We start from the raw sequence: 19,504 nt of genomic DNA, 5'->3' as shown, positions 1-19,504 counted from the left end.
GATCTGGGCAGCAATTTTGACTATAATGTTGTATTGAAGTGTTATAATTTTCAGTGGCTGACATCTGGAACCCTCCCTTTCTTTAAATAATAAAATTTGCTTTTATAAAGTATCATAAAAGAAAGGCGAAATAAAGGCCTATATTTTAAAGATACAAGTAAGACAACTTGAATAAGAAATTAGTTTATTTGCAAATTAGTTTTCAAAGGTGACACACACCTTTGAAAACGGGTAGTGTGGTCTGATATACCGGTTAATTCAGGAACCTTATGTGCCGAGTCTGGTAGTTGGGTAGGCCTGATAAATATCTGTGGTGCTGTCTTCTTTCAGGGAATATATATTAACATAAAGTGCTTATTAAAACTTTCTACATATATACAGTGTTTTTGTAAATATAATATAATACAATACTTCATATAAAAACATCCACCTTGAATAATATCAAAATAATAAATGGACTTATATGTATACACTAGTAAAATTATCAAACTATACTTTACAAACTATTCTTTTACATATTAAAACACCTTCCCACGTTTTTGTAGTGTTGCCATCTTTAAGGGGATATATTTACATAAATTACATGGTGTTGACATTATCATAATATATTTACATTAAATACATATGGATGCTTTTTAACATATATACAGTGCTTTTTACAAATATCCATTTTTGTTTGTGGGAATGAACTAAAGGAGTAATTTATAAGCTAGTTTAAACAGATGGGTATAATAGCATATACAGGATCACATGTGGCAATGTAAAAGGTGCAGTGTACCTGTTTCTACTGGTTTTACACCTTGTACATAAAAAAATGGTCATAAACACTAGTGTGTCTTTGATATCCCTCAATGTTGGTGAGACAATAACTTGTTGATGGTATTATAAAAGTGGAACACAAACAGAGGTTGTAGGGGTTCTAGATCTACTGTAAGACAAATCAACATTGAAGTCCCCTAACAGGATTGATGGTTTCATGGTCCACTGGGTTTTGCTTAAAAATTTCTGTCATCTTCCTGTTAAAAGTTAGGGTCACAGTTGATGCTGAACTGCAAATATGAACGTCTTCCTCACTGTAGTTTAACAGCAAGCTTGTTCAAAATCAGTAAATACAAAGAGTCACTTTATTTGTCTGATGTCAATATATGTGGCAATACACCATATGTTCTTAGTCCACGGTGACTCAAATAGCATAAACAATCTTGACACATACTGTCAAATACTGTACACACAGTTTTAATGTTCTCCAATAGGGTTTTCACCTGTTGCAGGTGTGGGGGGAGCTGACATTCCTATCGCCAACGGCTCTTCACAAGAAGGTCGGCCACTTCCATGTTTCTGTATTTCATCCTCTACGTCCTGGTAGCTGACTTCTAGTTCATCTGCCAGATACCCAAGACCACAATCCCTGAATGCAGCTTTCAGGTGTTTAATTGGCTCTTTTTTAGGACTGGTCGCAAAGAGTGCTTTAAACAAATTTCTACAAGCTTCTTGTGGATTTCTCTTTGCATCATTTTTAAGCTTTGTTGTCTCCTCATCTGGTATTACACTAAACTGATACAGGTAATCTAAAGTTCTTTCTATATGAATCGAAAGTTCCTCAGCAAAGTCAACCACTTTCTCTCTCAGTCTGTTGTACTCCATTTCACTCATAAGTCCTTTCTAGAAGAGAAATATAGTAAGCCACATTTATTTACAACTTCTGTTCATTCAAACATTCAAACCATGACGCTGTGTAAACAACTAACAATTTACTTAATAATCCCAAACAGCCAGCCCATTGTCTCATACATTTAGTTCTAGTTGAAGAAATAAAAAACTCTGTTGAATTAAAATTAAGATAGTACAAAGGAAGAATATGTTTGAAATGTGGAAAATGGTTTTGGAGTCAAAACACACATTGTCATTTTAAAATTTTAAAGACTGGTTACTTTATTTGACTATATTTTAGACCATAGTATCAATTACCTTGACTTCATCAATCAAGTCTTGTGGAATGTCTTGTTGTCTTTCTCTGCGGCATTCTTTCAACTTTAACAACATACTGATGAAAGATGCAATAGAACCCTCATCTTGTGACAACAAAGAAGCCACAATATCAGGAGGACGTGGGATTTCATCTGAAATGCCATACATCTTCTTCACTTGGTCCCATACATCATTTTGAGAAAGTGTCTCATTCAGTCGTTTTTTCACATGTGGAGGGATATGTTTATGAAAAGATGTTGTGACATCGTTCTCTTTCATGTGTGTCACTGATGCCTTTTCTGAGTTATAATATTGATTAACCAGCTGCAAATTGAGGGTAACATTTGTGTTGCCTGTATTAAAGGGGATCTGCCTTAGAACCCCAGCAATCTCATGTGGCACTGCTGTAGGTAATCTTTCTAACTGATTATCCCCATGGGCCTGGTTAAGAGCTTGGTTTCCCATTGTTTTGATGGCCTGAGGGTCAGTAACCCCCTGGTCTTGATCCTCAGCAGCCACAGGGTCCTGTTTTGGGGGTAAAGGTGGGAAGTCATGGCCTGATTTCATCCTAGTTTGAAAGTGGTCACCACCTTGTTCCTCCATGTGGTGGTCAGTGACTGGCTCCTGAGGTAGTCTGCTATGCTGGGATTCTCCTTGTTGATGATAGGATATATTTGGTCCTGTTGACTCACCAGGCAGTGTCTGAGATTGGAAATTGCCTTGTTGCAACCATTGGTTGCCAAAGGTAGGTTGTGATGATGGTTGGTTTTGTTGGTATTGGTCTGATACAACAGTCTTTCTTGTTGTCTGGGATTGGAAGTCATCCTGCTGGTTGTCAAAGTTGGGTTGTAATGATGTCTCCAATAATGTTGACCTTTGCCACTGGTTGCCCACATCAGCCTGGTTTAGAACTTGCCCTCTCTTTGTTTTGATGCTGTGAGGGTCAGTAACATAAGTAACGTCTTGGTCTCGATCCCCAGCAGCCATATGGTCCTGTATTGCAGGAAAACTTGGGATTCACAAACTAAATTAACACAATGTGTCTGTAAATTATAATTAACATCATTAAAAAGTAGCTGTATATGCTTCAACCTGCTTTTAAAATTGATATTTAACATTGCTTTGAATACTACTGTAACTTCTCCAACTTACTCCTGATAGCTGGAACCACTGTGGTGAGGTGTCATTGAAGTTCTGTTTATTAAGAGGCAAAACAACATCACCCAGGAGCACATTGTGGCCAAATTTGACACTGTGCCAGACTGACAACCACAGGGTTCTTCTTTCCAGCTCATTCTTAGTGATGGTGTACTGAAACAGGATAGTGGGCGACTGTCAGCAGATAAATCACAACATGTACATTAATTAAAAAACAATTTATTGATGCACTGAATTGCTCACCATGAATGCTTAGCTCGGTACCAACTCATGAAACAGTATTTTCTTTATTTTCTTTAGAGTTTATGCTGAAACTTACATGCAGCGGTTCATCAAATGTTGGATTCAATGTATTCTTCTTTATCTTTGTTTTTCTCTTCCCACCTCTTGATTTAATTGGCAAGAGGTAGGTTTTGACATAGCTGCAACCCAGAGATATTTCAAAATATTACGATCATAAATTAAACAGTGTAAAAATTAGATGAATGAGTTAAGTTTGACACATTTGGATAACACCATGAATTTTGTTTTTGTTGGAGATAAGCTACAAATGGCATGTTTTGCTTTCACATGGTATTAAGATCTCAAATTATACCGTATCTTGCAAAAAACACAGAAAAAAAAAAAAAAAAAAAAAAAAAAAACTCACGGATCAGATCTATTCTTCTTCACATCAGCTGGAGCAAGGTCTTGGCATCGGTAAATATGTATAATCAGCCAACCTTTTCTGGAGTCATACGCCATACTGAGCAGGATTTTTCCAAACACAGGGATATTGCTGTAACTATCCTCCTCTGCATTGCTGCAAGGGCCAGAAAGACTTCCTTGCCTTTTCTTAAAGAAGAGAAATGAAAAGGTTGCTGTCAAATGTGCAAACAAAAAGGAGGAAACAATAGGTTTTTTGAAGCAATAACAGCAAAACCAAAGTTAAATTATGCTCAGTAGGTAATTATAACATGGAGATTTGGAATATGTAACTAGCATAAAGCTTCAGGTCCATGAGTGTTTATATCCACACAATGAAAACACCAGATGAGAAAAAAATTTCACAATGTTGCCATAAATTCATGAAAAACCAGATATGCAGACCTATAATCATAATACCAAGGCCAGTCAATTGTTTTGAGAGCAGGACTTGAATCTCAATATGCCAAGTCTCCACTCTAAGGTCTATATGGCAACATCACAATTTAAAACATGTACCATTAAAATAGGTCACAAGCTTGGACTCGGGACATGTGTATGAGAAGAGCTGGAGGTAATGGTACATGCATTACATAATAAAAGTTGGTTTGATTAAGAAAAAAAAAAAAAAAACAAACAAACAAACAAACAAAGACAAAAAAAAAAAAAAAAAAAAAAACAATTATGGATGGATTGGAAGGTTGTTGGTGAGGTGGAGCCAGGAAAATTATGTGGTATTAGGCAGCGAATAAAAAAAATTGGTCAGTGAAGAGTATGGAAATTTTATTTTCCCAACTAACTGGCAACCCCGTAGTATCATTAAAGGTCAGTCGAAAAAAGGAAAAAGAAGTCAGTCAAAAACTGGTGATATTTTAAACATACATGCATCTAGGGAGATAGTCTTTGTACAAACAATGGTATATAAATCATAAACAAGGCAGCAAAGCTGTCAAATGTACAGACAAAAAACAGAAAAAAAAGATGCAAAATAGGTCATTTTGTCAATTTTGATGCAATGATAAATAATGCTTATAACAGCACAGTCAGTCAACACTGATTTTTAATCATGCACAACAGGTAACATGGTCAATAACAGGAGCAGATCAAGAGATATTTTCTGACAGTAATCCAAGGTATCTTTGTTGATCCATCCTCCATTTTGATGGTCTTCCAACAGAAACCCGTTAATATAAACTTTAAAGTCTGACTGTCTTCCAGGAGACCCAGAAGATGGTCTCAATCCAACCCTTCAATAAGATTACAGTTTCAGGACCATGAGAGTTAAAATTCACCTGATGAAAGTCCCAATATATGAAAAATGATGACAGTGCATAAAATAATATTACAGTGTGTTTAAAGACATAAATACCAATACAACTGCTTATGTGGAAATACTGAAAATGTGCAGAGCCTCAGGTGGATGGGAGTTAAAAGTCACATCTTAAAAATGCCAGTGTTGGAGAAAAAATTAAAAAGAAAACAACAGAAATATAATCCCAATGAAGCTGCTATTCCCTGCTTCCTTATTATGGACACTATGTCATCTAGCAGAGAGCTTAACCTTTGGGAGTTTACAGGGAAATATCAACAAGTGTGCCTTATGAAGTTCCATTTAATGGCCACTTAATTAGGCAAATGAGTTTATAACACTGAACTTAGCCTAGTGAATACCCAAAGGGAATTTACAGACTGACCACACAAATTTGTCTATCAAAGGTCTTCAGGCCCATAAGTCACACCTTAAGAAAAGCAGAAAACAATAATGCACAAAAACAGGAGACTGCCAATTCTGATGCAATAATACATTATGTTTAACTGCACAGTCAACATTAAATTTTAATTAGGCACAACAGGTAACACTGATGAAAGTAAAAGCATAAGGCTTCAGGCCCATCAGAGTTCAAGTTTACAATAAGAAAGTGTCAGAATGAGAAAAATGAAAATTTCAAAAATGCATAAATTTAATAAAAATGATAATCCAATAGAGCTGGTTTTCTAATATGAGCTGTATGTCAATCCTAAGAATCATTCTTGTAAGAATAATTAAAAAAAATAGAAAGCAACACTTTACTTTACATAATATTAATGGTGGCAGAGCACAAAGTAGGGTTTTTGTCAATTTTGATGCAACATTACATAATGATTAACTAATAAAATACCACCAATTTTAAAATATCTACTATTAAAAAGATAGACATAAAGAAAATTTGATTACAACTGGGCTTCATGCCCAAGTAAGCTATAAGTCCCTCATTGAAAATTGCAACATGTGAAAGATAAAAATTTTCACAAAAAACCTGTATTACTTCCAAACAATTAACTAATGAAACATTTTTTCAACTGAAGCTGTATTTCAGTCCTGTTTCTTTCCTGTAAGTGTGAGAAGAGCAAGTGGTTTTCCTTTCACCACCACTAACTATAGAGGCAGTGCCCAGAATAGGGTTTTGTTCAAGTTAATGCAATATTACACAATGCTTAACAGCATAATAACCATAATTTTTTTAATAATAAAATAAAAGTATCATTGATATTCAGAAAATGTCATACTTTGAAAATCCCGAAATGTAAACAAGAGAAAATTGTATTGAAAGAGATTATTTCCATTTTCAACACCTTTTTTACATAAAACAAAATAATCAATCTACTGTCATTTTTATATGATCAATCAAAAAATATGTTGTCAAAGCAAAAATATCAACAGAACAATTATAAATGTCCAACTTGCTCCATTCTGAGATTCTGAACAAAGTGAATGGTTGAATCTGACAAACTGTAAAGATATAAGTTTTTTTCCCCCATTTTTGACACTTATTACACAATACACAATGTCAGGTTTACCATCATTTTTATATAATCAACTAACAACATTGTTAAGATGCGGAAAATGTCAAAAGAACAACTTAACATATCTAATTAGTTAAAAAATGAGACTGTTAACATGCCTGAGAATTAAATTTGAGGAAAAAACACTTATATCCAAAAAAAAAAAAAAAAACAAACAAAAAAAAAAAAAAACAAAAAAAAAAAAACAAAGCAGCAAAGCTGTCAAATGTACAGACAAAAAACAGGAAAAAAAAGATGCAAAATAGGTCATTATGTCAATTTTGATGCAATAATAAATGCTTATAATAGCACAGTCAGCCAACACTGATTTTTAATCATGCACAACAGGTAACATGGTCAATAACAGGAGCAGATTCAGAGATATTTTCTGACAGTATTCCAAAGTATCTTTGTTGAGCCATCCTCCATTTTGATAGTCTTCCAACAGAAACCCGTTAATATAAACTTTAAAATCTGACTGTCTTCCAGGAGACCCAGAAGATGGTCTCAATCCACCCTTTCAATAAGATTACAATGTCAAGACCATGAGAGTTAAAATTCACATGATGAAAGTCCCTATATATGAAAAATGATGACAGTGCATAAAGTAATATTACAGAGTGTTTAAAGACATAAATACCAATACAGCTGCTTATGTGGAAATACTGAAAATGTGCAGAGCCTCAGGTGGATGGGAGTTAAAATCACATATTAAAAATGCCAGTGTTGGAGAAAAAATTAAATAGAAACAACAAAAATATAATCCCAAAGAAGCTGTTATTCACTGCTTCCTTATTATGGACACTATGTTATCTAGCAGAGAGCTTAACAGGGAAATATCAACAAGTGTGCTTTATGAAATTTCAATAAATGGCTACTTAATTAGGTAAATGAGTTTATAGCACTGAAATTAGCCTTGTGAATACCCAAGGGGAATTAACAGACTGACCACACAAATTTGTCTATCAAAGGTCTTCAGGCCCATAAGTCACACCTTAAGAAAAGCAGAAAACAATAATGCACAAAAACAGGAGACTGCCCAATTCTGATGCAATAATACATTATGTTTAACTGCACAGTCAACATAAAATTGTAATTATGCACAACAGGTAACGCTGATGAAAGTAAAAGCATAAGGCTCCAGGCTCATCAGAGTTCAAGTTTTCAATTAGAAAGTGCCAAAATGAGAAAAATGAAAATTCCACAAAAAATGCATAAATTTAATAAAAACAAGGCAGCAAAGCTGTCAAATGTACAGACAAAAAAACAGAAAATAAAGATGCAAAAAATGGCCCTATCATGCTGATTTTAGAACTTGACCTGCGTTTTATGAATATTCATCAGCTCTGTAAATATTAAGCCAAAAAGTAAATCTGCCTTCCACTTATCATGTTTACAATGAAAGCGCACGACGCCGGCGACAGTGACAGTGACGGCAACGACGGCAGATGCAGGTGATGGCAATATGTACAGACACATCTGTACGTATTTACTCTACTGTTTGAGAACAGTAAGTGACATTGTTTTTCTTAAATGGTCATCATGGGAGTAGTGCCCAAAATAGGTTTTTTCAAATTTTGATGCAATATTACATAATGTTTAACTTTAACAGCATAAAGACCATCAATTTTTAATAATAAAATATTAGTATCATGGATATTCAGAAAATGTGACTAGCAAAGGTCTTCAGGCCAATGGAACTTCAAAGTCACAACTTCAAAATGCCAAAATGTAAACAAGACAGCACTGTTCTGAAATGTTTTTTTTTTTTTTCATTTTTATATAATCAACTAATAATGTTGTAAAGATACATGAAATGTCAAGCAAACACTTTAACATGTCTTATTAGTAAAATAATGAGACTGTTAACATGCCTAAGAATTGAATCTGAGGAAATGTGAAACAAGACAGCACTGTTCTGACATGGGTTTATTTCCATTTTTAACATTTTTTTAAACATAAAACAAAATAAACAGTTTACTGCAATTTTTATATGATCAACTAAGAAAATTAATGAGATGGGGAAAATATCAATAGAATAGTGTTAAGTGTCTAATTTCCTCCATTCTGAGATTCTCAACATAGTGAATGATTGAATCTGACAAACTGCAATGATATGAGTTTATTTCCATTTTTGACACTTTACTACATAATACAAGGTAACAAGTTTACCATCATTTTTACATAATCAACTAACAATGTTGTAAAGATGCAGGAAATGTCAAACAAACACTTTTATGTATCTTATTAGTTCAATAAGGAGACTGTTAACATGCCTAAGAGTTGAATCTGAGGAATTGTGAAAAGACAGCATAACTTCCAAAATAATGCCCTGATTATGCTGATTTTTGAACTCAAGCTGTGATTTAGTAAGATTGACCACTCCTGTGAGTTTAATGACAATTGGCTTATCTGTTTTTCTTATATTGTGTTTACAGTGTTGCATATATGCTGAAAAATGAATAAACAGCATAACTACTTAAATAGTGCCCCGATCATGCCGATTTTCGAACTTGACCTGCATTTTAATATGATTGATTACTCCTGTGAGTTTCATGACAACAGGACTAATGGTTTTCCTTGAAATGTGTTTACAGGGTTGCATATATGCTGAAAAGTGAAAAAACAGCATAACTTCTACAAATATGGCTCGATCATGCTGATTTTCGAACTTGACCTGCGTTTTATGAATATTCATCAACTGTGTAAATATTAAGCCAAAAAGTAAATCTGCTCTCCACTTATCGTGTTTACAAGGAAAGTGCACGGTGCCGGCATCGGCATCGGCATCGGCGACGGCATCGGCGACGACAGACGCAGGTGATGGCAATATGTACAGACACATCTGTGTCTGTACATAATGATAACCCAATGGACCTGGCTTTCTAATTTGAACTGCATGCCAATCCTAAAAATCATACTTATAAGTTAAATATAATAATAAGTAACACAGTTTTCTTTTCTTAATGTTTGCAGTAGCAGTGCAAAAAGATTACTGTCAATTTTGATGTAACATTGCATAATAAATTATTGAATAATTATCACCAATTTTTGATTATTGACTATAAATAGCATGGACATGTAGAAAATTTGATTACCATTAGGCTTCATGTCCATGGGAGCTCAGAGTCCCACAATGAATATGCCAAAAAGATAATGAATATTTCACTAAGTGTATAACTTCCAGAAAAAGAAGCCAATTAGACTGCTTTTCCAACTCGGGCTGCATTTTAGTCCTGTGTTTCTTTTTTGAAAGTTTGACAGTAATAAGTAACACGGTTTTCCCATAATGGTCATCATGGCAGCAGCACCAAATATTGTGTTTTCTTCTATTTTGATGCAACATTACATAATGCTTAACAGCATAATGACCATCAATTTTTAATGATAAAATATACGTGTCATGGATTTTCAGAAAATGTGACTAGCAAGGGTCTTCAAGCCCGAGGAGGTTCTAAGTCGCACCTTGAAAATGTCAGTAAGTGAAAAATTAAATTTTCACAAAAAACTGTTAAATTGCCAGAAAAATTTACCAAACAGACTGCATTGCCTACTGAAGCTGTATGTTAGACCCATGTTTCTTTCATGTAAGTTTGAGCATAGTAAGTTACATGATTTCCCTTAAATGGTCATCATAGGAGCAGTGCCCAAAATAGGGTTTTCTTCAACTTTTAATGCAACATTACATAATGTTTAACAGCATAGTGACCATCAATTTTTAATTATAAAATATTAGTATCACAGATATTCAGAAAATGTGACTAGCAAAGGTCTTCGGGTCCATGGAACTTCAAAGTCACATCTTGAAAATGCCAAAATGTAAACATGACAGCACTGTTCTGAAATGGGTTTATTTCCATTTTAACACTTTTTTAACATAAAACAAAATAAACATTTTATTGCCATTTTTATATGACCAACTGAGAAAATTGATGAGATGGGGAAAGTATCAATAGAACAGTGTTAAATGTCCAACTTCCTCCATTCTGAGATTCTGAACATAGTGGATGATTGAATCTGACAAACTGCAATGGTATGAGTTTATTTTCATTTTTGACACTTTATTACACAATACATAATAACAAGTTTACCATCATTTTTACATAATCAACTAACAATGTTGTAAAGATGCAGGAAATACCAAACAAACACTTTTACGTATCTTATTAGTTCAATAATGAGACTGTTAACATGCCTAAGAATTGAATCTGAGGAAATGTGAAAAAAACAGTATAACTTCTAAAATAATGGCCCAATTATGCTGATTTTCAAACTCAACCTGCATTTTAGCAGGATTGCCAACTCCTGTGAGTATAATGACAATTGGCCAATCTGTTTTTCATATATTGTGTTATCAGTGTTGCATATATATTGAAAAAAGTGAAAAACAGCATAACTTCCCTAAAAATGGCCGGATCATGCTGAATTTCGAACTTGACCTGCGTATTATGAATATTCATCAGTTTTGTAAGTTTCAAGCCAAAAAATTAAATGGTTTTCCACTTATCGTGTTATCGGTGCTGCATATATGCTGAAAAAAGTGAAAAAACAGCATAACTTCCCTAAAAATGGCCCGATCATGCTGAATTTCGAACTTGACCTTCGTATTATGAATATTCATCAGTTTTGTAAGTTTCAAGCCAAAAAGTAAATTGGTTTTCCACTTATCGTGTTATCGGTGCTGCATATATGCTGAAAAAGTGAAAAAATATTCATCAGTTCTGTAATTTTGAATACAAAATGTAAAATGGTATTCCACTTATCGTGTTATCATTGAGTGCACGGCGATGGCGACGGCGACGACAGACGCAGGTGACGGCTATATGTACAGACACATCTGTACAGACATCTGTGTCTGTACATAAAAAAGGCATAACTTCACCAAACTTTAACTGATCAAGCTTATTTTAAAAACTTAATCTGTATTTGAGTAACACTGATCACTACTGTGAATTTCAAGACAATTGGCCAATCGATTTTCCTTAAAATGTGTTATAGGTGTTGCATATATGCTGAAAAAAAGTGAAAAAAACAGCAAAACTTATAAAAATGCCCTGATCATGCCAATTTTCGAACTTGACTTGCGTATTATAGATATTCATCAGTTCTGTAAGTTTCAAGCCAAAAAGTAAAGTGTTTTTTTCACTTTTTGTGTTATCAGGGTTGCATATATGCTGAAAAAAGTGAAAAAACAGCATAACTTCCATAAAAATATTCCTATCATGCTGATTTTCGAACTTGACCTGCGTATTATGAATTTTTATCAGTTCTGTAAGTGTCAAGCCAAAAGATAAAATGGTTTTTCCAATATTGTGTTATCGGTGTTTCATAAATGCTGAAAAAAGTGAAAAACAGCATAACTTCCATATAAATGGCCCAATCATGCTGATTTTTGAACTTGACCTGCGTATTTTGAATATTCATCAGTTTTATAAGTTTCAAGCCAAAAGATAAAATAGTTTTTCCAATTATCGTGTTATCGGTGCTACATAAATGCTGAAAAAAGTGAAAAAAACAGCATAACTTCCCTAAAAATGGCCCGATCATGCTGATTTTCGAACTTGACCTGCGTATTATGTATATTCATCAGTTCTGTAAGTTTCAAGTCAAAAGTTATCGGTAAAAGTGCACGGCAACGGCAAAGACGGCAACGACGGCGACATACGCAGGTGATGGCTATACATAAAAATATATCAAAAATAAAAATGTCCTTCCGTGACACTATTTTATAAGTTTTCCAGATAAAAGTGTCAATAAAATCATAATTAGTCATCAAAACCTAAAATTTCTTTTGGATTCTGGTGTCTTATGGTGTCTGGTTTCAGAAATTATAAGTTTTATAAGTAGGATTCCTTTTTCAAATTTTGAGGTCTGCGGACCAAATACCACGGAATGGCCCTTAAAAACTAGACAAAGCTTGCAAATATACAGACACCAAGAAGCAAGGCAGCAAAACTGTGAAATATTCAGACTACAGAAAAAAGTACACAAAATAATGTTTTGGCCAATGTTGATGCACTGTTACATAATAGCATAATCACTCTTACCCTCTTGCATAATGCACTACAGGTGAAATACTGGCAACTGATTCAGTTCCATGAGATATAAAAAGGCACTGAAAAAGCCACTATGTGAATAATGAAAATTTCACAAAAAAAAAAAAATAAAATAAAAAAAAAAAATCACCGTAAATGTAAACCGATCATGCTGATTTTCAAAAGCAATCTGCCTCTTTACCAAACTAAGCCACTGATTAAATTTTAAGTAAAACAAAAATGTGATTTGGCAGTTATGGGGCCAATGTCATGTGTTGGACAGCGACAGTCACAACAGACAGAGTGCTCAAAACATATACATGTGTCTGCATATAATTATAATTGTAATTGAACTTTTCTATTTTTTTCCCCTAAATTTCCTTTCACGTAAGTGATCTGCCATTTGTATTAAGAGATGCATTCCATAGAACTGGAAAAGACTTAACATAATATATCCTCAAAACTGTTGATTTGAACGACTGTGATTAAATAAATTTACCTATAAATTGGACATATCAATTTTTATACTCACATCATCCTACTTACACCGTTTTTCTTTTCACAATTCCACTAAATACCATGATTTTTTTTATCCTTTTTAAGCATAAATTACATTTGAAATGTAATGTCCGTGCAATGCACGTATTCTGCCCTTAATACACTTTCCGTATGGCGTCAGAGCGGAGGTAGACGATGACCCTGCGAAATCTTACTGATTTTAGGCCATTTAAATGTAGACATAATCGGCGTAGGCCCAAGCTCTTCACAATTTCAAAAAAATATATATATATATCGTACAGAAAATTTCATCGCACGGCGCCCGTGTAAATGTAATCTAGGCTTTAATTGTGTTAAATATTACTGGGTGAATATTCGAAGGTTCAATCTGACATTGGACCATCCACATATGCCACGTACAACTTAAGACGGACCTCAACTCACCCTTTCACTTACGGTAATTCAGAGGCAGATCCAGGGTTATTTGAAGGAGGAGGGGCGCATATACCAAGCCACACCCAGGGGCGGATCCAGAGCTATATACTGACAGTCTTCCAAATTATCTTTGTTGATTCATCCTCCAATTTTGACCGTCTTCCAACATTAAAAATTGGATACCCGTCAATGTAAACTTGAAAATCTGACCGTCTTCTGGAAGACCCAGAAGACGGCCTAAATCCGCCCCTGACACCACCCTGGCATGGGGTTCAAAGGCCCACTTTAGGCCCCGAAAAATGTTGATACTTTATAGGGTGAATGGTGTCATTCGGTTCTATTTAGAACTATAATTCAGCTAGTCAAAATTCTAATTTCAAGAGGGGAATACTAGTGTGATTTTTTTCAGAAACCAGGATCCCCCTGACCCCTTCCCTACCTAAATCCACTTCTTGTAATTTATGGCTAACACAATGAGGATGGCACATACAGAGAATATTAATAATTCAAGCCTGTCAAATCTGTTGTCGAAATGCCGTTTGTAACTTCGGCCGAGCTGCGTATTTCACACACTATTGTATCTATCTCCTGTATGCTAAAGATGGATTTCTGTGCCTTTTCAACTTCATTTGGATCTGCACCAAGTGCTAGAACAGAAGCACAGGCGATTTCCCAATTCGTGCAGAATTTCTCCATGTCTTGGATCTCATACTTGAATGCTGTATATAATTCCTGACATTCTTAAGCCGTTGGATGTGGTCAATGAAACCTTGTGTTGTTTGTGGAGAGGAAGGTAAAGTGGCATTTTCTTTGGGCGCTGACCATTTCAGGTTGGCTTTGTCTGGGTGAAGTTTTCTTATCAATAACACCAGCAATGTAATGTCAAACATTTCCACATCTGTATGACCAGAGGCAGGGTACAACAGATTCCACTGAGAAGCATATATGACTTTTGTTTTCTTGAGTTTCTCAAGTTCCCTTATCACGTCATGCTTACCAAAAAACTGAAGCACTGCATCTTTATCACTGATGTGCTCACCATTAGTGATGCTAGGCCTAACAACATCCTTGAGGAAGAAAGTTCTAATGACTTTCGTTCCAAGTTCAATAACGAGATAACTCACCCTTGCAAACCTCTGTGTATAAATAGATGACGCATCTGGGGCATTCACACCTATTAATAGAAAAATATGATAATGATCAATGCTTTTTGTACAAGAATTTTATAGGGAAAGAGATAGAGTAGTATACTAGTGTGTTTGTGTAAAATATACGGCAACCACCACTGCATTATGGGAGAAATATGTAGTCAGTAAAATGTACTGTCATATGAACTGGGGGTACATGCTAGTAACAATATATGCTATTTCTTTATATTGAAGATTTGTAAGTTAAAAGTAAAAAAAATAGAAGTTAAAATAAGAATAATGCGCGTACTTCTTAGACTAAGCTAAGCAATACCAAATAAAAAATTACCTGGATCTCTTGTTTGTACTGCCTGTGCACTATCTGTAAAAATAAGAAGGATTACAAGAATATGCGCATGATGAACCATAATTAGCAATTAATAATATACATGTAATTTAAGTATGAAGAAACTTATTAATAGATATGTGTTGTGAGCAAAAGGTAACCTGCTGTACATTTACCTTCTGCACTGCAGGTAAATTCTCAAAATACGACCAGGGCATAATATTTATTTTTGTCATTAAATGCTTTCCAAATATGATTGGGCATTTGTTTTTAAATTAAAAGTTAAAACAATTCTAGCGATGTGCATGGCTGGGTAATAAATCTAATATGGGACAGTTTATATGAAAAATGTTCAATTGCAACAGTCTTACCCTCACACAGACGTTGATGCCCATGTAAAGCTCGTATTGTTGGAATGATTAAAATATAAATTGCATGATTTTGTGGGCGATATTTATACTGTTCTAACAAAGGCGATGCGCAAAATTTGCCAAGGGGAAAAATGCTGATAAGATCTGCAAAGATATCATTTTCGGGGATTATAAAAAACACCTTTGGGTATTTATCAAGTTACATTATTTTAAAATATATAAAGTTTGGTTTATTGGCAACAATTTGAAATATTAATTCTCTTCATGTACATCATAGTACATCACCCAATATGATTAGTTGCATTTACATCAGTTTAAGTATCACCGATTTCAATGACTACATTACCCCTAATTATATTCAGGAACATAATGTCTGTTCACAGTAAAACTACCTAAAATTTTAATGCTTACCTGAAAACCAAACACGATACGGTGTCACATCGATTGGCATTTCAGTGCCCTCTACAGATCTACATATCTCATCGTTTTCTTGGATGTCTTCTGCTTTTATTGGAATATCTTTTCCTTTGTCATTTAACCGAATGCGAAAGCCTAACTGCATCCTGGGACAGTACGTGTCCTTAAGAGTTGACAGTTCTTTTTCAACGGTTTCCCGTGCGTTGGAGTATATGTCAGGTTTTGGTTTGTTTCCAGTAGCATTTGTTATCATCATTCTCATGGCCCTTTCTTCAATGGCGAGATGGAGCACCGATTGTTCGTCTCCCAATCGGAAGGAGGCATGGTCAAACCCAACAACTGGAATGTTATGTTTATATTCCTGAGCTCTATACTTCCTAAGAAGACGGATGATCAGACGATGAAACAACCCGGTAGGAAACAGAATGTGAGGGAATGCGATAAGCAAATATTTCTGTGGATCCGTCTCAGACAAGGCGTTATTTACACTGATATTGGATACCAGCATACTGGGCACGACGAATCTTCTCTTTCCAGACCCAGGCAGAGGGTTTTCAACTGCTTGGGATATTTCTAACATCAAGTCGAAATGCAGCATAAGTTGAATGATTTCAGTCTTTTTTTCGGCCATTTTGATTTGTTTTAGATATTCATCAAATACCTCCTCATTGAGCACTCCTCTTTTCAGATCGTCTTTCAGGAGATCAAAGTGACTGCCTCCAGGTTGACTGCTGGCATTGGTCATGATGGCAGAAAACACAACTGCTAACCAAAGTGGATCTATTATGACAACATTTTCCAGTCCATCAACTTTGAAGTGTAGGATGTCGCCTTGACGGTGATGGTAAGGAATGAATTTTTCTTGTAATTCTTCATCAGGGAGTCCTACCCTTTTTGCCATTTCCCTCAGTTTTTCAATAGATATGATGGGGGTTTCTTCACTCTTCTCTGCCAAATTCATTTCCAATTTAATCCAATTCACTGAAAGATGTTGAACAGTAGCAATACTGTTGCTGCTATAACCGCACAAATCTTCGATCGCTTTTTTTATTTCAGCGAACTCCCCATCATCTTCGGCCAAGTTGCTTATGGCAAAATATCGGTAGACGTGGTCCTTGAGTACCTGCCTGTCGTCGAGACACTTCTTGAGTTTATCAAAAATCTTTTCAATGTCGCCCTGTGAATAAAAACTAGTTAAGTCATTTTTGTAGTTGTTGTTCATTACCATATAATAATGTTAAATTGTCAGTGCAAAAGAAAACATTTACCGGGGTGTGTGTATGTGTATGTGTGTATATGATATAGTCCACTTTGTTCAAGTTGAGAAATGGGGTATGTTGCAATGAACCTATAAAATTAGGATGGAGTACAGGGAGCAAGGAACACCCTTTTCCCCCAACATTAATCATGCCATCCACAAATAGTCACATAGTGAAAAGTTTCTAAATAATTAAGTCACTCATCAGGAATCGCAATGTGATATGGTTGAAGGGATACAAATTATACATAGATTATGTATGGTAGTAATTGAATAATTGTGATAAGAAAAACGTTTTCACCTGTGGGCATAACATGTCCTTATGAGTTCCAATAATCAAGACGTATGGCATGGCATTTTTGTCTTCTTCCCTCAATTTTCCAATAGTGTGCATATGGATTGAGTTTAACCAAAACATAATAAACTCTGAAAAATACATATAAAGCCTTGAGGTTATTGCAAAGATGAATATTAATCAGTGTTTTCTCCTCAGCACTGCTAAAAAATAGCACCAATTAATATAATAATAATAACTAGAGGATCAGAGGGGCGATACCGCCTCCGAATATTGTACCACCAGCTGGAGCAAGCGCATTTGTATAGACCCCCACATACACAAAATAAGGGACACAGCCACCAGTCTTTTGCTTGACAAGCTGTAAAAATGCAATCAACAAGAATTTTCAAAATATGCAAAAAATATATATATAACTTAAAATGGTACAATCAAAGTTAAGTTCATCAAAAGGTAGGTCAAAGGTCAATTTCACAGTAAGATTGCCAGTATATGACTTCCTATTCAAGTTCAATAGTAACTATGGACCTATCTCTGCCAGGTTAGGAGTTAAAAGAGAAAGAAATTAGCAGAGTTCAGTTCATGGTGAAAAGTAGGTCAAAGGTCAATTTTAAGGTCACATTTAGATTGCCAGTATATGACTTCCTATTCAACTTCAATAGTAACTATAGACCTATCTCTGCCAGTTTTGGAGATAAAAGGGCAGCAAAATTTGCAAAGTTCAGTTCATGGTGAAAAGTAGGTCAAAGGTCAATTTCAAGGTCACATTTAGATTGCCAGTGTATGACTTCCTATTCAAGTTCAATAGTAACTATGGACCTATCTCTGCCAGTTTTGGAGATAAAAGGGCAGCAAAATTTGCAAAGTTCAGTTCATGGTGAAAAGTAGGTCAAAGGACAATTTCAAGGTCACATTTAGATTGCCAGTATATGACTTCCTATTCAAGTTCAATAGTAACTATGGACCTATCTCTGCCAGTTTTGGAGATAAAAGGGAAACAAAATTTGCAAAGGTTAGTTCATGGTGAAAAGTAGGTCATAGGTCAATTTCAAGGTCACATTTAGATTGCCAGTATATGACTTCCCCATTCAACTTCAATAGTAACTATGGACCTATCTCTGCCAGTTTTGGAGATAAAAGGGAAGCAAAATATGCAAAGTTTAGTTCATGGTGAAAAGTAGTCAGGCGGCTCAGTCCAAATTTATCCAGAATTGTGCAAAAGATGATAAAAGCATGAAATTTTCCACGATGAATGACCATTGGGTGTTTGTCAACCCCCTGATCCAAAATAGATGAACACCCAATGGTCATTCATCGTACTGTACTGCACGTTTTGCTTTCACCACCATGAAGTAAAGGTCAAAGGTCAAATCCAAGGGCATATTTGAAATCTACACATATGACTTTTGGAAAGCCGTCTGTAGAAATTTTTCCCATAACCCCTTCGGAAGAGTAGATAATTAGCATTTAATTTTGCCATTTTTGGACAAGGGTGCATTGCAATGAGTGCCACACCCAGACCCCAATACGGACAAAGCCCAAATTTTACGTGGAACGAGTTGAGATTATAGGTGACCTAAATCCAAGAGATGGGTACGGGGGCCCTTACCGTCTAGGAGGAGAAGCGGTAACGGTAGCCGTCCGGCGGAACGATCTGGACGGGACCGAAACCATGTGTATCGCCAGCGCTAACGCTGGTGGTACAATAATAATGTTTCTTATTGCGCGGCTTACAATGGATAATATAACTAAAATCCTTAAAATTACTACAATATTAAAATCTTAAAACACTCATCGGAACCATTTAAAATTAACACTACTAAAAACTCAATGTTATATATATATATATATATATATATATATATATATATATATATATATATATATATATATATATTTATTTATTTATTTATTAAGAGCAATAGAGAGATTTAAAAATGTGGGTCTTTTAATAAAGAAATTACACACAGTTGACAGTTTATTTACATGAGGGCCCTGAGTAGCTTATACATGAAAGATATATACATAAAGCTCAACAATACCTTTCAGCGTCTTCTCTCCCCTGTATACAGGGATTTTATCATCGAGG

At 35.0% G+C, this 19,504-nt stretch overlaps 1 protein-coding gene across 1 annotated transcript; it reads right to left on the bottom strand.

Moving 5' to 3' along the window:
- Positions 1-204: 204 nt before the first annotated feature.
- LOC106167829 (uncharacterized) lies at positions 205-17,582 on the bottom strand. Its single transcript, XM_086995893.1, has 9 exons — positions 17,422-17,582; positions 15,857-17,039; positions 15,078-15,110; positions 14,726-14,775; positions 3,776-3,960; positions 3,446-3,548; positions 3,121-3,279; positions 1,969-2,961; positions 205-1,662 (listed from the first exon to the last, which is right to left on the bottom strand). The coding sequence occupies exons 1-9, from the start codon at positions 17,557-17,559 to the stop codon at positions 1,237-1,239; spliced, it is 3,270 nt and encodes a 1,089-aa protein (XP_086852019.1). The 5' UTR covers positions 17,560-17,582; the 3' UTR covers positions 205-1,236.
- Positions 17,583-19,504: the final 1,922 nt, after the last annotated feature.

This window comes from Lingula anatina, chromosome 9 (assembly GCF_051362555.1).
Source record: "Lingula anatina isolate TDL-2025a chromosome 9, LinAna3.0, whole genome shotgun sequence".
Taxonomy (NCBI): domain Eukaryota; kingdom Metazoa; phylum Brachiopoda; class Lingulata; order Lingulida; family Lingulidae; genus Lingula; species Lingula anatina.
Note: the sequence above shows the minus strand (reverse complement) of the source record. Positions and strands in the feature narration are given on the sequence as shown.